Below are 17002 nucleotides of genomic sequence, written 5' to 3'. Positions count from 1 at the left end.
TAGCTCTCTGGAGGATCTCAGGACCAGCTTTGATCTTAGTGGAGGAGTGCAGAAGGCAGGAGAGCCTCCAGGAGGATGGTCAAAGATGAAATATCTCTATTTTCAGTCCTCTTGGCCCTTAAATACCTCAGTATGATTACATCATTATAGCACACTAAATATGTGTGAACTAGAGAACCATTACATCACCATACTAAGTACTAGAGAACCATTATCTCATTAATCTCGTTAACACTCTGCTGTACCTTTGCTTCATGTATACTTTTCAAAGAGTTTTCCAATATCTGTGGTCCTCTACAATGCCAAGCTGCCTCTCTTAATATAGAATACTGCTTATAAAACAGCTATCTTAAACTTCTATAGATGGTAGATTGAATCAATCGAACCATAATTATTTAGCATTTATAAGTTGTTGTTGTTGTTTTTGCTGAGGCAGTTGGGGTTCAATGACTTGCCCAGGATCACACAGCGAGGAAGTGTTAAGTGTCTGAGGCCAAATTTGAACTCAAGTCCTCCTGACTTTAGGGCTGGTGCTCTATCCACTGCGCCACCTAGCTGCCCTTATAAAAGGTTTTTACATCATCACATTTCATTCTCCCAACAAATTTTGGAGAAAAGCAAGTCTTTTTGGCTTTATATTTTTAAAATTGTTGAAATCTTCTTGGGGCCAGCAAGTAGCTCATTTTTTTTTTTTTTTTTTTTAAGCTTTTATAACCCCAGTGTCAAGCAAAGCACATGGCACACTTTATTCACTTAACAAATGTTTCAATGAATGATTGATGAATGAGAAAACTGAGAATCATAAAGGCTAAGTGTAAATGACTTCCTCAGGATCAACCCTACCAAATGATAGAACACACACTAGGGCCTGATGCTTCAGAGTCCAGAGTTCTTTACCTACTGTAGCAGGCTATAAAAAGGGATGAATCATCATTGATTGTTATAACTGGGAACTATCTGCAGAAAACTGAATTTTAGAATTGCAACCTGAAATGTTAGAGTGTGAATGGTCTTTAAACCATGCAATGACACAACACAGTATGTTAGAGGAACTAAAGACCCTCAGAGATAGCCTGCTGGAACCAGAAAGTTTAAATTAATCATCATTAAACAAAATTAATTATTTTGTCCAACTTCATTCTGCTTATGTGAAGACTTGTGATTTGGGCAGAGAAGAATCAGTAACAAATTTAGGATGGACCTAGGTTGTAGTTTTAAAAAATTAACCCTGACATGACCTTGTTTTCATCCTTGACTATTTCTCCTAAAAAATCTAGTTAAAAAGGAAAAAAATAAAACAACAACAGCTAATTGAGAAGAGGGGAGTAGTTGGGATTTTGGCTAATTATGACTTCATATTTTTCTTATCTTAACAGATACTAAACAGTGAGTACAAGCTCAAATCACAGTCCATTTGAATATAAGTGAGCATTTTATTATTTCTAGAAATTCTTGAAGGTCATTTAAAATTCTTGTACTCAGAGAAATGGACTTCAGTTCAAGTAGCAGCTGTCTTAAGAGACTTACAGCTTCTTGTATCTCACACCGGAAGACATGTATTCTGAAGAGTTCAGCATTGTAGTGACTTTCTGTGAAAGCAAAGCAGTCGCTCTCAGGAGTTCCATCATGCCCTCTAACACAGAAAAGGATTTTATAGATGGGGTAGTTTGCAATCTCTGTATTCGTTTGAGGATCTAAAAGTCTGTTTCATAATATAAAAAAAAAAAAAAATTAGAGGAAAAGATCAGAATGCTAAATTTTTTTTTTTATAATTTTGTAGATATGCATGAATTTTCAAGACACATTTCAAATAATATCATATGACCTACTTTGAGTATTATTACGTAGGCAGTGGTAAATAGCAGACCTGGGAGTTTAACTCAGATCTTTTTGGTTTTAAGGTCAGCTCCAATCTCCCCTATGCCAAGCTGCATCTCTTAATATAGAGTACTGCTGATAAAATAACCATTTGAACAGGTAGCAAATCAACTGGTAATAGTAGTGAATTAACCAAAACAATTATTTAGCATTTATAAAAGGTTTTTACATTTTCACATTTGATTTTCCCCATAAATTTATGGGACAGGCAAGTATCTTTGTGGTAACATTATCACATAAATGTTTAATTTGTCTACATAGAAATCATGTGTGGACTATTTCTAGGGAGGTAGCATAGTATGAAGTAAAGAGTAAAACACTTGAAGTCAAGAGATCTTGGTTTGAATCTTTATATATTTATTAGGCATGTAATCTTAGACAGGGCACTTACATTGAAAAATTACTACAGAAATTTGATTTTTTAAATTTTCTAAAGAAACTTATTTCAATGGCATAGTACTCCTTACACATGCCAATAACAACTCCTCTTGGAGTAGACAATTTCTTGAGTTGAGCTGTATTTTTAAAAAATATACCTCTTGCTAATAAATCACTTTATGATGTGCCTCCAATCAATACATCAACCAAAATTTATTAAATGGCTACTGTGTGCTAGGTGCTGGGGAAAACAAAAAGAAATAATAATAATAATAATAATAATAATAATAATAGTTGGCATTTATACAGTTCTTTATAAATATCTCATTTTATCTTCATGTTACCACAAGAAGTGATATTATCACCCCTATTTTACAAATAAAGTAACTGAGGCAAACAGTTAAGAGTCTTGCCCAGGATAACATAGCTATTAAGTGTTTGAGATAGAATCTGGAATCAAATCTTCTTGACTCCCAGTGCTCTGTGTGACTGGGCTGTCTATATTAAAAGAACATGGGGGAAAAAAATCAAAAACTTCTAAAGAAGTTTATCATTCTATCAAGGAAGGCAAGTGCATACATAATAATATATAGAATACAAAATAAATAGAAAGTAATTATAAAGAGGGAAGATATGAGTATTAGAGGGAAGGTTTTTTTATTTTATTGTTTATTCATGTTCTAGGAGTAGGTTCTTTGGTTTCCAATTAATTTTTTTTTAACTTTTTATTTTCAAAACATATGCACAGATAATTTTTCAACACTGACCCTTGCATAGCCTTATGTTTCAGATTTTCCCCTCCTTTCTACCACTCTCCTCTCCTAGAAGGCAAGAAATCCAAAATATGTCATACATATTAAAATGTATGTTATTGATTTTCAAATACAGAACTCAAGAGATTTCTAAAAAGGTAAAAAGAAATCTTGAGAACTATACTTTTGCCATAAAAATATGTAAAAAATATATGTATAATTTGTCCTAGAAACTAGAAGTGGAAAGGAAATTATATCATAAAAAAGGGTAAAGTGGTGGTACTACATCTCATGAAGAGGTAAAGGTAACCTATTATATCTGAGAGAAAGAAAGGAGGGAGATGAACATAGTGTGTATCAATAGACATATCCGATTTATGATGAAACTTCTTCCACTACATTGAAAAGTGAGAGGGAAGGAGTAAGCTAAGGGGAAGGAAATACAGAAATTGTGAGGAAAAGGGGTAAAATAAGGGGAGGAACTTTAAGGGGGGGAGGGATACTAAAAAGGGAGGGCTGTGAAAAGCAAGTGGTGTTTACAAGTTTAATACTGGGTAGGGGGATAAGAGGGAAGGAAAGGAGAAAAGCATAAGCAGGAGTTAATAGGATGGCAAGCAATATAGAATTAGTCATTTGAACCATAAATGTGAATGGGGTAAACTCCCTCATAAAGAGGAAGCAGTTAGCAGACTGGATTAAAAGTCAGAATCCTACTATATGTTGTTTACAGGAAACACACCTGAAACAGGGTGATACATTCAAAATAAAAGTAAAAGGGTGGAGCAAAATCTACTATGCTTTAGGCAAAGCCAACAAAGCAGGGGTAGCCATCCTCATCTCAGATCAAGCAAAAACAAAAATTGATCTAATTAAAAGAGATAAGGAAAGGCATTATATCCTGCTAAAGGGTAGCATCAATAGTGAAGCAGTATCAATATTAAACATATATGCACCAAGTGGTGCAGCATCTAAATTCTTAAAAGAGAAATTAAGAGAGCTACAAGAAGAAATAGACAGCAAAACTATAATAGTGGGAGATCTCAACCTTGCACTCTCAGAATTAGATAAATCAAACCAAAAAATAAATAAGAAAGAAGTCAAAGAGGTAAATAGAGTACTAGAAAAGTTTAATATGATAGATCTTTGGTGAAAGCTAAATGGAGCCAGAAAGGAGTATACTTTCTTCTCAGCAGTTCATGGAACCTATACAAAAATTGATCATATACTAGGGCATAAAAACCTCAAAATCAAATGCAGTAAGGCAGAAATAGTAAATGCATCCTTTTCAGACCACAATGCAATCAAAATTACATTTAACAAAAAACCAGGGGAAAATAGACCAAAAAATAATTGGAAATTAAATAATCTTATACTAAAGAATGATTGGGTAAAACAGGAAATCATAGACATAATTAATAACTTCACCCAAGAAAATGACAATAATGAGACATCATACCAAAATGTGTGGGATACAGCCAAAGCAGTAATAAGGGGAAGTTTTATATCTCTACAGGCCTACTTGCATAAAATAGAGAAAGAGAGGGCCAATGAATTGGGCTTACAACTAAAATTACTAGAAAAGGAACAAATTAAAACCCCCCAGACAAACACAAAACTTGAAATTCAAAAAATAAAAGGTGAGATTAATAAAATTGAAAGTAAAAAAACTATTGAATTAATTAATAAAACTAAGAGTTGGTTCTATGAAAAAACCAACAAAATAGACAAACCCTTAGTAAATCTGATTAAAAAAAGGAAAGAGAAAAAGCAAATTGTTAGTCTTGTAAATGAAAATGGAGAACTCACCACTAATGAAGAGGAAATTAGAACAATAGTTAGGAGCTACTTTGCTCAACTTTATGCCAATCAATTCGATAACTTAAATGAAATGGAAGAATACCTTCAAAAATATAGCTTGCCCAGATTAACAGAGGAAGAAGTAAGTAGCCTAAATAGTCCCATCTCAGAAAAAGAAATAGAACAAGCTATTAACCAACTTCCTAAGAAAAAATCCCCAGGACCAGATGGATTTACATGTGACTTCTACCAAACATTTAAAGAACAACTAACTCCAATGCTATATAAACTATTTGAAAAAATAGGGATTGAAGGAGTCCTACCAAATTCCTTTTATGACACAGACATGGTACTGATGCCTAAACCAGGTAGATAAAAAACTGAGAAAGAAAACTATAGACCAATTTCCTTAATGAACATTGATGCTAAAATCTTAAGTAAGATATTAGCAAAAAGACTTCAGAAAATCATCCCCAAGATAATACACTATGACCAAGTGGGATTTATACCAGGAATGCAGGGCTGGTTTAATATTAGGAAAACTATTAATATAATTGACCATATTAATAATCAAATTAATAAAAACCATATGATCATCTCAATAGATGCAGAAAAAGCATTTGATAAAATCCAACATCCATTCCTACTAAAAACGCTTGAGAGTATAGGAATAAATGGGACTATTCCTTAAAATAATAAGGAGCATATATTTAAAACCTTCAGTAAACATCACATGTAATGGCGATAAACTAGAACCTTTCCCTGTAAAATCAGGAGTGAAACAAGGTTGCCCACTATCACCATTACTTTTCAATATAGTACTAGAAACTCTAGCCTCGGCAATAAGAGCCGAGAAAGAGATTCAAGGAATTAGAGTAGGAAAAGAGGAAATCAAATTATCACTCTTTGCAGATGACATGATGGTATACTTAGAGAACCCCAAAGACTCTGCTAAAAAGCTATTAGAAATAATTCAGAATTTTAGCAAAGTCGCAGGATACAAAATAAATCCACATAAATCCTCAGCATTTTTATACATTAACAACACAATCCAACAGCAAGAGATACAAAGAGAAATTCCATTCAAAATAACGGTCGATAGTATAAAATATTTGGGAATATATCTACCAAAGAAGAGTCAGGAATTACATGAGCAAAATTACAAAACGCTTGCCACAAAAATAAAGTCAGATTTAAATAATTGGAAAGACATTCAGTGCTCTTGGATAGGCCGAGTGAATATAATTAAGATGACAATACTCCCTAAACTAATCTTATCTATTTAGTGCTATACCAATCAGATTCCCAAGAAACTATTTTAATGACCTAGAAAAAATAACAACAGAATTCATATGGAAGAACAAAAGGTCGAGAATTTCAAGGGAAGTAATGAAAAAAAAAATTAAATGAAGGTGGTCTAGCTGTACCTGATCTAGAACTGTATTATAAAGCAACAGTCACCAAAACCATTTGGTATTGGCTAAGAAATAGACTAGTTGGTCAGTGGAATAGGTTAGGTTCACAGGGCAAGATAGTGAATAAAAATAGCAATCTAGTGTTTGATAAACCCAAAGATCCCAAATCTTGGGATAAGAATTCATTATTTGACAAAAACTGCTGGGAAAACTGGAAATTAATATGGCAGAAACTAGGCATGGACCCACATTTAACACCACATACTAAGATAAAATCAAAATGGGTCCAAGATTTAGGCATAAAGAACGAAATCATAAATAAATTGGAGGAACATGGGATGGTTTACCTCTCAGACTTGTGGAGGAGGAAGGAGTTTGTGTCCAAGGGAGAACTAGAGACCATTATTGATCACAAAATAGAAAATTTTGATTATGCCAAATTAAAAGGTTTCTGCACAAACAAAACTAATGCAAACAAGATTAGAAGGGAAGTAACAAATTGGGAAAACATTTTTACAGTAAAAGGTTCTGATAAAGGCCTCATCTCCAAAATATACAGAGAATTGACTTTAATTTATAAGAAATCAAGCCATTCTCCAATTGATAAATGGTCAAAGGATATGAACAGACAATTCTCAGATGCTGAAATTAAAACTATTTCCACTCATATGAAAGAGTGTTCCAAATCACTACTGATCAGAGAAATGCAAATTAAGACAACTTTGAGATACCACTACACACCTGTCAGATTGGCTAAGGTGACAGGAACAAATAATGATGAATGTTGGAGGGGCTGTGGGAAAACTGGGACACTGATACATTGTTGGTGGAGTTGTGAAAGAATCCAACCATTCTGGAGAGCAATCTGGAATTATGCCCAAAAAGTTATCAAACTGTGCATACCCTTTGACCCAGCAGTGCTACTACTGGGCTTATACTCCAAGGAAATACTATAGAAGGGAAAGGGACCTGTATGTGCCAAAATGTTTGTGGCAGCCCTTTTTGTAGTGGCTAGAAACTGGAAAATGAATGGATGCCCATCAACTGGAGAATGGTTGGGTAAATTATAGTATATGAATGTTATGGAATATTATTGTTCTGTAAGAAATGACCAACTGGAGGAATACAGAGAGGCTTGGAGAGACATATCAACTGATGCTGAGTGAAACGAGTAGAACTAGGGGATCATTATACACTTCAACAATGATACTGTATGAGGATGTATTCGGATGGAAGTGGATATCTTCAACATTAGAGAAGAGCTAATCCAATTCCAATTGACAAATGATGGACAGAATCAGCTAAACCCAGAAAAGGGACACTGGGAAATAAGTATAAACTGAGAGCATTGGGTTTTTTTTTGTTTTGTTTCTCTTCCCAGATTATTTTTACCTTGCGAATACAATCCTTCCTTTGCAACAACAACAACAAAATTTGGTTCTGCACATATATATTGTACCTAAGATATACTATAAGATATTTAATATGTATGGGAATGCCTGCCATGTAGGGGAGGGGGTGGAGGGAAGGAGGGGAAAAACTCGGAACAGAAGGGAGTACAAGGGATAATGTTGTAAAAAACAAAAAAAACAAAAAACAAAAAACAAAAAAAAAAACAAAAGAAAACTACCTATACATATGTAGTGTCAAAGAAAATGTTATAATTATAAAAATTAATAAAAAAATAAAATTAAAAAAAAAAGAAAATGTAAAAAAATGTATGTTAAATCCAATATGTGTAAACATATTTATATAATTCTTTTGCTGCACAAGAAAAATCAGATCAAAAAGGAAAGAAAATGAGTAAGAAAACAAAATGCATGCAAACAACAACAAAAAGAGTGAGAATGTTATGTTGTGATCTACATTTAGTTCCCACAGTCTTCTCTCTGGGTGTAGATGGCTCTCTTTATCACAAAATCATTGGAACTGGCAATCTCACTGTTAGAATTCACTTTTATCTGAATTGATCACTGTATAATACTGTTATTGCCATATACAATGATTTCCTGGTTCTGCTGATTTCACTTTGTATAAGTTCATGTAAGTCTCTCTAGGCCTCTCAAAATTCATTCTGAACATTTCTTATAGAACAATAAGAATGTTATGGGCCAGAATTTGAAACACGGTGCTAAGTCAGTGGAATTGATAGAGACAATGGTTATTTAGTATGTTGCTTAACAGTTCTCTAGTTTAGTACATGTACTCAGTGCTTATTATAGTTCTACAAGATTCGCACCTTTGAGAAACTTAGAATCAGAACTAAGGAAGACAGAGAAGTGGTGGCAGGCTATACTCCTTTGCGTCTCCATTGAAACCAAGACTCCAAAAGGCCTCCAAGAAAGCTAGCTGAAGCCCCAGGAAAAGAGACAAGACTTTGAAATAGACAATAAAGGATTTGGACTTTAACCCGTGGCTACTGGTGTGGTGATTACTGAACTGAAACAAAGGCTGCTTCCAGAGACCCCAAGAAAACCTCAACAGAGAACATTACATTTTAGAGAGAATATTACATTTTAGCAAGCGGATGTGGAACAGATACGATCCTGATTTCAGTGGGAAATCTCTTCGACCCAGAAATTAGGGCGAGTACAAAAATAAATAGACAAGGAAACTTTGTTAAAGGGCTAAAGTAGTATTTCAGCTAAAATGGGACAGAGGTTTAGAAAACAGCCTTCTTTTCCAATCCAAGGAAAATGTGTAGAGAGCATTGTCAGACTTATGAAAAGCCAAGGTTTGATTATGATTTGGGAACAGATCACTGAACTTTTAGAAACTGTATAGTACACATCTCCTTGGTTCTCTATGGAAAAAGAATTGGATCTAGAAGAGTAGAAATTAGTAGGAAAGCAACTATGTCAATTCTACAATGAAAATGGACCTGATTCAATTTCCAAAGATACACTTTATACATACAATTTAATACAACTGCCTTTAGGAAATTATATAAGTTATAGAATAAGGAAAAAAAAGAGCAGGGGGGAGAGAATCCAAATAAATTAGGTGAAAAGGATAAGAATAAAATAAGAATGGAGTTAAGTACAATTCTGAGTGTAGTACTTCACAGCAGAAGTATTAGGGCATTATTCCCCATCCTCAGACCTACTTCCCTCAATCAACCCTTCATGGGTAGAGGGAGGAGGAAAGGGAAAGGCAGTAACACAATCAGCACCACCTATGACAAGATTACAAAAAGCACTGGTTAAGGCAAAAAAAATGAAGGATAGGATGTATCTGATTTAATAAATTCATACCCTATTGTTGATGAGCTTGACTTTTCAAGTCAGCAAAGGAGATACAATCCTTTTGATCTAGAAAAAATTAAGGATTTGAAAAAGGGTTGCACTCTTTATGGGGCTCCATTATCTTATATTAAGATGTTACTAGAGAGTTTGGCTTATGAAATCTTAATCCCCAGTGATTGGAAATCCATAGCAAGGACATGTTTAGGACCTGGACAAAACTTGTTGTGGCTTTAGGAGTGTCATGAATTATGTAGGATTCAAGCCAGACGCAATAGGCAAACAAGTCAATGTACAAATGACTTTTGACCAACTAGCACGTAAAGGTCAGTATAGGCAGAATTCAGAACAGATTAATTACCCCACAAGAGCTTATGAACAGATTGCTACTGCTGCTATAAAAGTTTGGGGTTCCCTCCCAGGAAAAGATCAAGGGGGAAGCCTTCACAAAAATAGAGCAAGGTCCCAATGAACCCTTTGCGGATTTTGTGGGACGTCTGCAAAAAACTGTCACAAGAACTACTGGAGAAAATGTAGCTACAGAAATAATGATTAGACAACTGGCTAAGGAAAATGCCAATGAGATTTGAAGAAGAATTATATGGGGACTATACAAAGATGCTTCTTTACAGGAGATCATAAGACACTGTGCCACAGTGGGCACAAATGCTTATTATACCCAGACTTCTAGAAAGACTCGTCAATGTTTTCAGTGTGGAAAAATAGGACATCTGAGAGCCCAATGTAGATATGGAGATAGAGTGAGAAGACAGGCTGAGAAAAGACCCAAAACCCTAAGTCCAAAATGCAACCAAGGCCTTAGAATGGATCTCAGAATGTAGATTGACCCAGGAAAATGAGAGGCGGGGCCCAGCTCTAAGATAACATACAAAAGACAGGTGGGGGCATGATGGAGCTGAGTTTACATCCAGAGAGTCTTTAGAAAGTCAGGACTCTGATGTGATCAATCAGCTGAAAAGCAATCACATGGCAGAAAGGGATTACATAATCTATCAGCCAAAAAGCAATCAGATAGGAGAAAGGGATTACAATAGAATAAAATACAGGCTTTTTTAACTCTACAGAAGACAGTGTCCAGTGCAAGCAGCTCCAATGTTATAATTCTACAAGATTCTTTGAGAAGAGACCATATAAACTGGGACAAACTCAGCCTGGACAAACTCAGCCTGAATCAGAATTAAGGAAGACAGAGAAGGCTGTACTCCTTTGCTTCTCCATTGAAACCAAGACTCCAGAAGGCCTCTAAGAAAGCTAGCCAAAGCCCTAGGAAAAGAGACAAAACTTTGAAAGAGACAATAAAGGATTTGAACTTTAACCCCTGGCTACTCGTGTGGTGATTACTGAATCAAACCGAAGGCTGTTCCCAGAACCCCAAGAAAACCTCAACAGAGAATATTATATTTTAGAGAGAATATTACATAAGAGGACAGGTTTTGTATGGGGGTAAGGAAGCTTCACAGAAAATAATTTGGAATATTATGTCTGAGGTGTAGTGAAAAGGCCAGTTGGATAGTTCTGTTCAGCTGGAGATTACTGCAACAATCTCCTAATTGGTGTTTCTGTCTCAAGTTTATTCTCACCTTTGTCCTTCAAACTGCTGCCAAAATTATTTTCTTTAATGCCCAATTTATGTCATTTTCCTACTCAATAATTTTCAGTGACTCTGTATTGCCTCTAGGACCAAATAAAATCTCCATTTAACTTTTAAAAACTCTTCACAAACTTGCTCCAATCTATCTTTTAAATCTCATTATAATTTATTCCTCCTACACTCTACAATCTTGCCAAAATACCTGGTGAATCATAAGAACTTAAAATATTTATTGAATTCATTTAATTGTTTCTCATATGGCACTCCACATCATATCTCTGTATCCTTCATAATGACTGTTCCTTCTTCACCTCTAGCTCAAATAATCTCATCTTTCAAGATGTAGCTAAAGTATCACATTCTATATGAAGCCTTTCTGGATCCTGCACAACTTCTAGTGGCTTCCCACTCAATCTATGTGTGATTTAATTATTTAAAACTTATTCTCTTTATATTTGTTTTCATTGTCTTTTCTCATTAGAACATAAGCTTCTTCTAAGTAGGAATTGTTTCATTCTTTGTATTTATATCCCTCATTCATAGTAGAATGTCTGGCAAATAATAGGTACAATTTAAGTACTTATTGATTGATTTAAAATGTTATTTTAAAAAAATCTACTGTTGTGAGGTTTTCTTTTATGAACTTTGTTCCAAGATGATTAGGTAAACTTTAAAAGCGATATATTCTCAACTTGTGTAAAATATTTAGTAAAGTATAATAGTTTATTTCTTTTAATGCTTTCTTGGTTGAATTAAACACTGCCAATATTCACTGATACCACTCACACTTGCAAATTTTAGATTACTTTTCCATTTTTAATCTATTAACCCTTTGCTGGATTAACTATTTCTTATAAGCAATATACTATTGAATTTTGCTCTGTGACCCATTCTGCATTTCTTTCCTTTTGGGGGATCATTCAGTCCATTTATATTTAATATTATAGCTAATGGTTTTCTTTTTTTCCCCCTCTAGTCACTTTTATGAAAGGGAAAACATAGTATTTTTAATCTCACAATTAATTCAAATCAACAGAATCATCTTAAACAAAATTTTCTTTTATAATCACAGGTTACTTTAACTTGGACTTCCCTGCTATCCAAGATAAGCTCTTCCTTCTAGGATGATTAGATCATTATGCTACCTGGGAAGCACCAAAAAAACTTAGAGGTCTACAAAGTGAATTGTGAAAGTAGTACATGGATATATGAGATAGAAGCTCAAGCCAGACATCCTCCTGTCAGAGGTAAGCAGAGCACCATTCCAAGATAAAGTCCCAAGTCAATAAGTAGGCTGGGAAAATTAGCAAGCAAAAAAAGGAATCTGACCATTAAAAAACTACTATAGTGGCAGTTGTGGCTATAGTAGCAAAACATAAACATAGAAGACAATTACTTGAAAACACCAACATACAAAGTCTCAAAGGAAAAATGAAGACTGAACACAAGTTCAACAAGAATTCCTAGAAAAGTGAAAAGAGATTTTTAAAAAGGGTAGCAGTAAAAAGATTTTTAAAATCAAATAAGATTGATAGGAAATAAACTGGGGAAAGAAATGAGAGCCATGTAAGAAAATTATAAAAAGAGAATTAGAATCAGAGGGCAAAGTAGAATATGAAAGATTCCAATGAACATTTCCTGAAAGAATATATCCTGACTTCAGGGCTGGTGCTTTATCCACTGTGCCACCTAGTTGCCCAAACTTCAAAAGATTCTTGATGGGAAATGCCATCTGTATCCAGAGAGAGAATTATAGAGACAGAACGAAGATTGAAGGATACTATTTTTACTTTTTTTTCTTTCTAGTGATTTTCCCTTTTGTTTTGATTCTTCTTTGACAACATGATTAATATGGAAATATGAATATGATTGTACATATATATAACCTCTATCAGACTGTTTCCTGTCTTAGGAAAAGAGAGAAAAATTTAGAACTCAAAATCTTACAAAAATGAATGTTGAAAACTATCTTTATATGAATTGGGAAAAAATAAAATACTATTAAGTGAGGAAAAAAGAAAACCAGGGAAATTACATTTTTCTAAAAGCTATCACAGATATTGAATTAATAACAATAATGAACACATATTCATTAAATGATATAATATGCAAATTCTTGATGGAAAAGTTAAATGAGTTACAAGAAGAAATAGACAGGAAAACTATAATAATAGGGAACCTCAACTCATCCACAAAATAAACAAGAAGTTAGGAGGTGAACAGAATTTTAGAAAAATTAGATATGGCAGACCTCTGGAGAATAATGAAACAGAAAAGTAAGGAGTATACCTATTCTCAGCTAAGCACAGCATCTTCATAAAAACTGAAGAAGAATTGGGTATAAAAACTTCATAAACAAAAGTAGAAAAGCAGAAATAAAAAAAAGAAATAAAAAATATATCTTTTTCAGATTATAATGAAATAAAATTATACTCAATAAAAAGCTTTTGAAACACAATTTAAAAAGGACTGGAAAATAAATAACCTAATACTAGAGAATGAGTGAATCAAAGAGAAAATATAGGAACAATAAATAATTCCACTGAAGATAATGAACAATGAGACAACATATCAAAATTTGTAGGATGTAAAAAGCAATACTTAGGAGAATATTTCTCTCTCTTAATGCATATTATATTAATAAAAAAGTGACAGGGCACATCAATGCACTGGGCACTCAATTAGAACAACTAGAAAAATAATAAATAAGTTCTCTAATGAAGACATCAAAATGGAGGGAAAAAACCATTAGGCAAATAAACCACTGGTTAATTTGATTTTAAAAAAGAAAACCAAATTACAAGTATATAAAAAAAGAATTAGGTGGGTATTTGATTAATCTTGATTGACATTTAATAATTATAAATACTACCTTTTGAAATACCAGGAAATAAAATACTTTATAAGTATTAAAAGGCTATATCAATGTGAATAATCAACAAACCAAGCAAAGACTTATAAAGACCCTATCATGGATAGGGTACTGTACTAAAATTCAGGGGTATAAAGACAAAACGGAAATCCTGCTCTTAAATTGCTTGAAATATAAACATAAAAATAATTATACAAAGGAGTATATAATAAAAGAGATATTCAGGCAAAGTGTCAAAGATAAATTTTGTGAAAAAGCTGTAAGAAGCTAATTAATTATATAAGATGTTACTAAGTACAAAAAGAGAAAAGGTAAACATCAATGTGGATTTTAAGGAAAATCTTCAATTTGAGACTTAAGCTGTATCTCAATATAAATAAAGAAAGTAAAAAATGTTAGTGTAAAATAAAGATAAAATATTATAACAATCACTTAAGTTTACATGGCACTTTGAAGTTTATATGATATTGTTCTTTAGCACAGTCATGTGACAAATAATGTATATAATATCTTGTTCTCCCAATTTTATAATGAGGAAATAGGTTTTAAACAGGTTCTATGATTTGGCTATTGTTACACAGCTAATGTCTGAATCAAAATTCAAAACCAGGTCTCCTGACTTAAATCCAGACCTCTTGCTATTATTCCTTAAAATAAAAAAGTAGTAGTAGCATGGCATTTTAATTTCAAAGAATAACTTGAATAAAGGCATAAAATAATAGTACAATATGAAAAAAGAGGATTTACATTACAAAAGTATGGGAAAATAAGATTAGGAAGAATATTATACCTTACTGTTCCTTCAGACACATTTGGCACAGAAAGTGTCACATTGAGAGAGATCTGGCACTGGCCTCGTAAGATTGACATCATCCTTAAGGCCTCCACTTCACTTCTGGGAGCATTCACTGAGGCACAGCCTAAGTAAGTAAGTTTGCTGAAGACCACACTGTCCTCATCTGCTACTGGTGTAAAAGGACTGGATTCTTCAGAATCTGAATAAAAGAAGGAAATATATTTCTGGTCAATTTTCACATTTTGTTGGTCAGAATATATTCTGTGAAAAAATCTACAAACAAAATTTAGGTTCTTAAACTGTTAAGTGTTAAGGAGAACTCAATTTTAGAAAGTAATACCAATGAAAACCAATAGACCATTTGGCATGACTTATTAATTTTTAATACTGATTTTTTTTTTAATTTCTTATACTTGCATTCTGTAAAATCTAAAGCAAGGTCTGAGGTGCAGTTAAAATTTATAAAATTGTTTTCTTGCTTTTATTTCATTGTTTTAAATTCAGATTAATTCAGTATTATATTGGGAAGCTCCATGAGATCAGGATTTCATCTAAACATTCTATGACATCCCCAGCACAGGAACCTATATCTTTCTTCTCTTTTACTACTAAGCTCTTAGAAAATGCTGCCTCCTCTTCTTGTCTTCCACTTTTCCTCTCTCTTTACTCACTTTTCATACCTTTGTAATAAGGCTTGGGACCTCAATCAAATGAAACAAATTTTTTCCCCCCAGTTACCAGTACTTCAGAGTATGCCAAATATGATTACTTTTTTTTTTTTTTTACTCAATCCTCATCTTTTTGGATTTCTATAGTTATTTTATACTGTTTACCATCTTCTCTTCATGGATAATTTCCTTATTCTGACTTTTTAATTATAGTACACTCTTAGATTTCTTCCTATATGTCTGACCATCTCATCTCAGGGTCTTTTGCTGAATCATCATCCATGTCATTTCTACCCACTATTGTGACTCTTTTCAGACTGCTTCTCTTTTTTCTACATACTTTCTTTTGGTGATCACATTAGCTACTAATTTAATATCTGTCTTTACAACTTGGATCTAAATCTATTTTTCTAGTCACGATGTATGTCTATCATCTAACCAAGCCGACTACCTTTCTGTTTCTCACAGATAGTACTCCATCTGCATTTTGTGTTCTCCCTCATACTTAGAATGCCCTCCTTTCTTCTATTTTCTACTTCATAAAATCCCTCACTTCTTTCAAAACTTAGGTTAAGCACCATATTCTACATGAGTCTCCCAATGGCCAGTACTCTCTTCCTGAAATTACTTTGTATTTATTTTTATCTATTCAATATAAAAAATATATATTATACATATGCATACAATACATGCATAAATATGCATATACACACATACATGCAGAAACATTACTCTCAACAGAATATAAGTAAGAACTATTTAATTGTTGTCTTTGTATCCCCAGGACATAATACAACATAGAACAGGTGCTTACTAAATGTTTGTTGATTGATTGATTGATGACTGGCAGATCTTATATATCTAGTTCTTATTTCCTTTTTGAACCCTAGTCCCACAACATCATCTGTCTATGAGATACTTTGAACTGGGATGGTCAAATACTAACATATATAAACTCATCTTTTCCATCAAAACTACTTTTCTAAGTTCTCTCCATTTAGACCATCCTTTCAGTTCCCTCTTATGGACTTATATCCAAATAGTTGCCAAATCTTGATGATTCCTCTAGTCTCAGCCTTTCTTGTATTTGTCTCCTTTTCTCTATTCACATAAACACCAGCCTTTTCTAGGCTTTTTCCCTATTTCATGACTGGCCCCTCTCAAATTTGTCTTTCCATACATTTACCAGTGACTTTGATAAAGCACAAGTCTTAGAAAGCCTCTGTTCAAATTAATAAATTTCAATTATTTACTAATGTGGAATTCAAATACAAATTCCTTTTTGTTTTTTCAAAGCCCTTTACAAATATGATCTAACCTATCTTTGTCTCATTATACCTTAAAACCTAAAACTGAATGAAGACTTTTAGGATACCCCATATATTATTTTCCTTCAAGTGGTCTACACTTCAAGTTGACCTGTCCTCTATTACTCACAAGAAAATGTTTGTGCTTTTGTACATCCAGTTGTCAATCATTGGTGGAATTTATTCTTTTCTCGCATTCATACCTGAAAATTACTATTTTCTTTTAAAGCTCAGCTCATCTTCTTCTTTTTTTTTTTTTCTTTTTTTTTGAGGCTGGGGTTAAGT

General features: G+C 33.4%; 1 protein-coding gene across 4 annotated transcripts in view; it reads right to left on the bottom strand.

Moving 5' to 3' along the window:
• The window catches only part of RABGAP1 (RAB GTPase activating protein 1), a 195086-nt gene that overhangs the window by 131590 nt on the left and 46494 nt on the right, over positions 1-17002 (bottom strand). For all 4 annotated transcript variants that reach the window (XM_074293000.1, XM_074293001.1, XM_074293002.1 and 1 more), the window contains 2 exons: positions 14737-14941; positions 1528-1702 (listed from right to left, as the gene is read on the bottom strand). In XM_074293000.1, the coding sequence (XP_074149101.1) occupies positions 1528-1702; positions 14737-14941 (380 nt within the window). The remainder of the gene's footprint in view (positions 1-1527; positions 1703-14736; positions 14942-17002) is intronic.

This window comes from Sminthopsis crassicaudata, chromosome 2 (genome assembly GCF_048593235.1).
Source record: "Sminthopsis crassicaudata isolate SCR6 chromosome 2, ASM4859323v1, whole genome shotgun sequence".
NCBI classification, from domain to species: Eukaryota; Metazoa; Chordata; class Mammalia; order Dasyuromorphia; family Dasyuridae; genus Sminthopsis; species Sminthopsis crassicaudata.
The sequence above is the reverse complement of the archived record's forward strand: the minus strand, read 5'-3'. Positions and strand labels throughout refer to the sequence as shown.